The sequence below is a fragment of the Hyaena hyaena genome, unplaced genomic scaffold, assembly GCF_003009895.1.
Source record: "Hyaena hyaena isolate Hyena2069 unplaced genomic scaffold, ASM300989v1 scaffold_766, whole genome shotgun sequence".
Classification (NCBI taxonomy): Eukaryota; Metazoa; Chordata; class Mammalia; order Carnivora; family Hyaenidae; genus Hyaena; species Hyaena hyaena.
Window position 1 is genome coordinate 5,131 of NW_024081398.1, and position 8,053 is coordinate 13,183.

Sequence of the window (8,053 nt, forward strand, 5' to 3'; positions counted from 1 at the left end):
GTCCCTGCTTGGTCTCTCCTTTCTTGGTCCATTGCCAGAGAGAACAGACCGTGTTTTTATTTTTTTTGATTGCCTTTGCCTGTGGACATTAGCCCATTGCAGGCTGCAGGGCTCTCCACACCCCAGACGGACTACATGGAGGATGAAAAGAGACCCTTGGAAACCCTCAGAGGTGGTTTTCTTCAAGCTGAGGTCCTGGGCCAATCCATCTTCCATGATTCCTCTCCCAGAGTCATTTTAGGATTGTTGAGATATTTCCATGCTTTTTAGTTGTATTTAGAGGGTAGGTGCAGAGAAATGTGTATATAGTCCACCTTCCCTTAACTTGAATGGATTAAGGATGCTAAGGAGTTAACAAAACACTTGACTAAATTTTAAAGCATTTTATAATTTTTACATTCACAAAAATAATCTATGAGTTCTACTACTTCAAATTCATACCAATACTAAGATGGACAATTTTTTTAACACATTTTAAAAGTTGGGTAGTGGAATCAAATTGGCTCCATCTTCTTTCCTCCACCAGGTACAATTTCCTTGTAGGAAGAGACCACTCATTATACTTTTCTGAATTCCCTCAGAGTACGGTCTTCAAACCTAGAGCCCTTCCTAAACACCTGGGGGATGGAGGGAGCTGGCGATGAAAGTGTCAGACTGTAAGGGGAGAGAGAAAACATTAGCGATGCAACTCACTCCCCTCCCTGCCAAACAAAACTTAGGAATTAGCAAGGACTGGATATGAGATCTGCAAGTTTTAAATCCCCAGAGGTTCCACACAGAGTTTTCCTGGTCACATGTTACAAAACAGCCCTGGAACTAATGAGAGAAAATTACTAAGGTGACGGAGAAAGTTCTCTTGCTCCTCGTGATGAAAGAAGAGACGAATCCCTTAGGGCCTCCTAACCAGAGCCAAACCGCTAGAGCTGAGGAACCACAAGCCCTAATGGTGATCATACAATACCTCCAAACTGGTGGAGGAAAAGGTTCTTAGCCACTGTGGTTCAGTGAGGGATAGAATCAGACCATGGCCTGTGTGGCCCAGGCTCACAGCTCATGTGGGAAATGCTAGGGTCCCAGAAAGCTGAAGTTTGCACCAAACCAGGGTCCTTTTCCTCGCTTACCAGCTGGAAAATTTAGATCCAGAAAGTAAAAGGACTTTGCTAAGGTCAGTAAACTAAAAGTGATAAAGTTAAAAACACAGGCTCTTAGACCAATGACATTGATACTAAGTGGATCTCTGTGTCTTCTGAGTGAAGAACAAAGCATGCTTCCCTCAGTGTGAAGACCATCATAGAAGAATATAACCCTAACACTGAACTGGCTTTGGGGCTCTGGTAAAACACACAAGGTAGGAAACCCTTGTAAGTGATTGGATTTCTGTTTTCTTCATAATTAATTGTCCTTGCGCTTTCTTCAAATTACCCTTTCTCTGTGACTCTGGAAAGGGTGTGTATTATCTATCAGTGGATCCATAGTGCAAATTAAATTTGATACAAGTTGATTTGGGGACAATTTCAGACATAGTTGAGGGAAGAGTGGGGTATAATACTCTCACACTCCTACACACACACACATTCAGAATATGCCAGAAGTAGTGGGAGATTTTGAAATTCATACTCTACTTCTAACGATTCACCAAGTAGACGTTTACCACACAAGTGAGGTAGGAATTAGGTAAGGAAGGAGCTCTCTAGGAATATATATTGCTGATTCTTTGCATTTTCAAAATGCTTCTGAATTGAAAGATAGATGGGAACACAACCAGTCTGGCTGCTTAGAAGGGGATGTGGCATAACATGTGGAATCAGGCTGCCCTGCAATTCATCTGTTAGGAAGACCTCGGATTCTGCACCATGGATCCCAGGTATGGAAAACTACTAGATTTGCAAATATACTCTCCCTCTCACCCACTTTGGGTACTTAGTTCATCTTTTAGTTCTACAATCCATCTAATAGGTCTACTTACAGAGTTCCTGGGGAGAGTCGAGAGAATTTGGAAACTTGTGTGAGTACAGTGTTCTACTGAGCAGGAAATCTTCCCGATGGCTTAGTGATAATGGAAGGGCATATGGCACCTTGTAGTTCTGAGAGGGGAGACAGTTTTCTGAGACAATCCAGAGTTTTCACGAGGCCCCATCAGGGCAAAGTGGACCAACAATCTGCGAGTGTGGGTGGGGATCCCTAGGAGTTTCACACTCAGTTTGGATCCTAAGGAGGTTTGCATAAAAGGCCTCAGAAGGAAGCCCGAGGATCATTTAGACACAGCCTCTCAGAATACAGCCTTAGGCAGGAAGGCAAAGTAATGTCCGGACTTCTTTTGGGGATATAATTACTCACTTATCAAAGGTGTGGTGTGGATACATGGAGGGAAAGCATGAAACAGGAAAGGAGAAAGGGTGGAGGGAAAGATGAGTCACATGTCAGGAGAGGCTGAGGGAGAGTGGAAGTCATGTCAGGTCAGGTCAAAGAGGACCACAGAATGCAAGAGATGGCTAAGGTAGGGTCCACAGGGCTGCAAACTTTCATTATAAATGTTATAATTATATCATTATTTTATTTAGATTTATACATATGTTTATATATGAAAATTATCTAATTATAATCCAGAGCATTTTCAAAATAATAATGATTCAGCCCATTTTCCTACTGTTTCTTCTGACTGTCAGTGACCAGTTTGACTCTGCTGACAGATGCTTAATCTTAGCCTCAACCAAATCTACTTAAGACTGGAAACACTGTTTATCTCTATGTTCAGCATTCTCCCCAATGCTGAATACTCAAGTAAAACAGAAACCGTTTATAGATTCAGGCTCTTTGCAATCACTAACCTATCCATGCACATGGATTAGGAATCATCATCTTCTTAAAATGCTCCATATTAACACTGTGAAATAGAGCTCTATGACAATAGACTATGGAAGGAAAAAGGAAGATAAATGCAAAAAATGTACAATTAAATCAAGACAGCTGTATTCTAGTTAAAAATACACCATGTAAGAGAAACAGCTCTCTTATTTCAAAAATGAGGAAAATAATCTCAGGTGTCATACACATTCCACAACTTCTCATCTATGTTGTCAAGAATCAAACCAATAAGTATTAGAATTAATTTGACAAAATGTAGGCCCTTTCAATTCTTGTTACTAGATATTTTATTAAGAAGGGATGCTATATTTTGTCAAATGTTTTTTCTGCATCTATTGACAGGATCATATGATTTTTATCTTTTCTTTTGTTGATGTGATGTATCACATTGATTGATTTGTAAATATTGAACCAGCCCTGTAACCCAGGAATGAGTCCCACTTGATCTTGGTGGATAATTCTTTTTATGTGCTGTCGGATTCGATTTGCAAGTATCTTGTTGAGGATTTTTGCATCTGTATTCATTAAGGATATTGGCCTGTAGTTCTCTATTTTTGCTGGGTCTTTGTCTGGCTTGGGAATCAAAGTGATACTGGCTTCATAAAATGAGTCTGGAAGTTTTCCTTCAATTTCTATTTTTTTGAATAGCTTGAGAAGAATTGGTATTAATTCTGTTTTAAATGTCTGGTAGAATTCCCCAGGGAAGCTGTCTGGCCCAGGGCTGTTATTTGTTTGGAGATTTTTGATGTCCACTCTCACCACTGTTGTTTAACATAGTTAAACAATTGGTAAAGAGTATCCAATGAAAAAAAGACAGCCTTTTTAACAGATGGTGTTGGGAGAATTGGACAGCAACATGCAGAAGAAGGAAACTAGATCATTTTCTCACACCATACACAAAAATAAACTCTAAATGGACAAAGGACGTGAGACAGGAAACCATCAAAACCCTAGAGGAGAAAGCAGGAAACAACATCCTTGACCTCAACCACAACAATTTCTTACCTGACACATTCTCAAAGCCAAGGGAATCAAGAGAAAAAGTGAACTATTGAGACCTCATCAAGATTAAAAGCTTCTGCACGGCAAAGGAAACAATCCACAAAACTAATAAGCCACCAATGGAATGGGAAAAGATAGTTGCAAATGACCTATCAGATAAAGGGCCAATATCCAAACTCTATAAAGAACTCATCAAACTCCACACCTGAAAAACAAACAATCCAGTGAAGAAATGGGCAGAAGACATGAACAGACACTTCTCCAAAGAGGACATCCAGATGGCCAACAGACACATGAAACGATGTTCAGCATCCCTCCTCATCAGGGAAATACAAATGAAAACCACACTGAGATACTACCTCACCCGGGTCCCAGTGGCTAAAATGAGTAAATCAGAGAACTCTAGATGCTGGCGAGGATGTGGAGAAATGGGCACCCTACTACACTGTTGGTGGGAATGTAAATTGGTGCAGCCCCTCTGGAAAACAGTGTGGAGATTCCTCAAAAAATTAACAATAGAACTCCCCTATGACCCAGCAATAGCACTGCTGGGAACTTACCCAAGGGATATAGGAGTGCTGATGCATAGGGGTACATGGACCCCAATGTTCATAGCAGCACTCTCAACAATAGCCGAGACATGGAAAAATCCTGAGTGTTCATCAACTGATGAATGGATCAAGAAGATGTGGTATATTTATACAATGGAATATTACATGTCAATGAGAAAGAATGAAATCTGGACGTGTGTAGCAACATGGGTGGACCATAAGGGTGTTATGCTGAGTGAAATAAGTCAGGCAGAGAAGGACAAATACCATATTTTTGCACGTATAGGAGGGTTAGGAGGAACTTAACAGAGGACCATGGGGGAGAAGAAAGGGGAAACAACCTACACACGCATGATGTTTTGCCACAGTAAATGAATAATAAGTTGGTAACTGTTACTCTGATCACCTGTGTTATTCACACCCCTGTTTTCAAAAAATAATGGAGAATTGACTATTTATTTGTTGTTTCTTCCAGATTTCACCCATGCAACATGAAGGTCAACCAGACAATCCTTGAAGAGTTCATTCTTGTTGGTTTCTCCTTGTACCCACATGTGCAGAGATTCCTCTTTGTGGCCTTCTTTGCCCTCTACCTTCTCACCCTCGCAGGTAACCTGGCCATCCTGGGACTCACTTGGGTGGACAGATCTCTCCACACCCCTATGTACCTCTTCCTCCGCGCCCTCTCTTTCTCTGAGACCTGCTACACACTGACCATCATCCCCAAGATGCTGGCAGATCTGTTGACTGGGAACAGAAACATTTCGGTCACGGGATGTGGCTTGCAGATGTGTTTCTTCTTGGGACTTGGTGGCACTAACTGTATCATCCTCACTTTGATGGGATATGATCGCTTTCTGGCCATCTGCAACCCTCTCAGATATCCACTGCTGATGACCAATGCGGTGTGTGGGCAACTGGTGGTCTCTGCCTGGGCTGGAGGCTTCCTTATTTCTGTGACAGAGACTGCACTGATATTCAAGGGCTCTTTCTGCAACCCCAACCTCATCCATCACTTCTTCTGCCAGATGCAGTTGGTGGTGCGGTTATCCTGTCTCAACAGTGACCTCACAGAAATCATTGTTACACTGATGTCAGTGTCAGGGTTGACAGGCACCTTCTTGCTCATCATCATCACTTATGTATTCATTCTTTCCACTGTCTTCAGGATCCCTTCAGCCGAGGGCAAGCAGAAGGCCTTTTCTACCTGCGCCTCTCATCTCACTGTGGTCATCGTCCACTTTGGTTTTGCAGCTATTGACTATCTGAAGCCAGAAGCCTCGGGAGGAGATGACACATTCATTGCTGTCCCTTACACTATCATTACTCCATTCCTCAGCCCCCTCATTTTTAGTCTCAGGAATAGGGACATGAAGAATGCATTCAGAAAGCTGCTTGCAAAGAGTTTTCTCAATCCTTAATCCTGTATTATTGCTGCATGATTTTCTATCCTTGTAGGCAGTAGTCACTTATTATACAACATCAGGAGAAGCCTTTGCCATTGGCCTTATTCCAGAGGTTGCCATGTAAGAATCCAGAGACTGAGTTTGGAAGCTAAACCATCAAAACAGTTACCTAGTGTGGTAAAGATGTTGTTCAACTACTTCTACTGCTACTACAACTGGCTGTTTCTGAAGACACGATGCTTCTGCCTGTCAGACTCTGAGAATCCAGCACCATGATGGAATGGAAAACACAAGATTTGGAAAGGGAAAAACAACCCCTGTGACCACAGCATGAAGCGATATCAAGAGATACAAAGGTTGAGGAGTTTTTATAAGCAACGTCATGAAACATTGGGCTGTGCCTCCCAGCAGGTAAACCACTTCTCATAGGTGACACACTATGTAGAAAACCATCAACGGTCTATTGTGCATATCTGGATTGATGTGTGTATTTGGTAAGTCCTATGCCATACTGATTACTGAAGGTTTTTAAAAACACTGCTCATGACTGGGGCCTTCTGTGATGGTCAGAGTCTCACTCTATATATAGAGGTTATCTTGGAACATTGATCCAACAAGCAAACAGGGCAGTACATTGTGCACGTGCTATGACAGGCAGAGTCCCTGGGTGAGGGCTGAAGATAACCCTTATTTTCTTTAAAAGGAAGATATACAAAGCAAATGTTTTTAAAAACCACATGTCATGATATTGAATGATTTGACAATGAAAGATGTTGTGGAACAATTCTGGCAGACATGTGATGTGCAGTGAAGGAAACCAGATAAACACAGCATCAAATCTCAGGAATTTTCTGATCTTTCCTCAGTTTTGTTGTTAACCCAATTTGTGCTTTTTCATGTTGGACATAACCTTTGTGTTGGAGTTTCTTGTGCATCAAGAATATGACAAATGTGGGGACAATATCTGTTCCCTATTCTTTACAGGAAGTTATAATGATAAATGAAATAATTGATGAAAAATATTATGAACACACACTGATTATGGCTTCCTCTTGCTATGACTTTATTTTCTTCTCAGACCATTTTGGGTAGTCAGAATATGTCCCCTCTAAATCTGTCCTCACTGCCTCCATGACAATGTTTCTTCTACTTTGGTTCCACCCCTGAGAACTGACTATCCAATCTAGGGAACCCATAAAGTCTTGCAAATAGATGCCAACAATTTACCCAATCATGGTGGGCATAGAAAAATGATGAAGTGTAGACTCCAGTTCCTGAACTCGAATTTGGACCAGTTAACTTGCATCTACCTGATATGGTGACTATGGAGGCATTGCCAGTTGCTTACTTAATATTCATTATTGAGATAGAAATAAGTAACTGAAGGGGGCTGGAAATACCTACATGTGTAAAAGAAACCCACTTTCTAAATAAATCATGAATCGAATTACAATCTTGGCAATCCTAGAACAATGGTTTGAATTGGAGAAAATGAAAACACTACAGGGCAAAGCTGGTGGGATGTAGGTTTTCCGTGTTTACAGGGAAATACATGGCCTCCAAAATGCTTGTTAGAGAAGTTCACGGCTGAGGATCAACAATCTAAGCATTCCTCTCAAGAATTTGGGAAAGGAATAATAAATGAACACAGAAAGATTGTAAAGGATGAAATTAATAGGTAGTAGCAGAAATTAATTAAATGACAGTATAAAACAAGTGGCTCAAAAAGTCAAAATGTGGAATGTTAAAAATAACAATAAATCATATTGTTCCCTGGTGAGACTGATGAAGAAATTAAGGCAGGAAATGTAACTAAGGAATTATGGGAATGCAATTGGGGCATTTCTCGAGTCACAGCCACATGAAAGATAAGAGAATCCTTTGACTTATTTTAAGATCATGGATTTGAGAACTTACACAAAGTGGGAAAATGCCTAGAGAACACATTAAAGTTGACCTGGGGAACCGTGCTGTCTAATTCTCAAGGAATAGAGTTTTAATTCATATATTCTACATTAACAACAGATAAACAAATGAACCTCTGGAGCTTTTAAGCTTCACCAGGAGATTGTGCCAGAATTTTTAAGTGGATGTTAGGCCAAATGTGACCCAACCCTTCCCTGGCATAGAAGAGTTAACACCCCCAACTCAGTTTTTGGGCCAGTATCATGTGAAACTGGATTTGAAACCAAACTCAGGAATATAGATGCAGAACTTGTAAATAAACGT

The 8,053-nt window shown here is 40.9% G+C and overlaps 1 protein-coding gene across 1 annotated transcript; it reads left to right on the plus strand.

Moving 5' to 3' along the window:
- The first annotated feature begins 4,884 nt into the window (after positions 1-4,884).
- Positions 4,885-5,839, plus strand: LOC120221228 (olfactory receptor 10X1-like). Its single transcript, XM_039218499.1, has one exon. It carries the CDS (start codon positions 4,910-4,912, stop codon positions 5,837-5,839), a length of 930 nt encoding a protein of 309 aa, XP_039074430.1. The 5' UTR covers positions 4,885-4,909.
- The last annotated feature ends 2,214 nt before the right edge of the window (positions 5,840-8,053 follow it).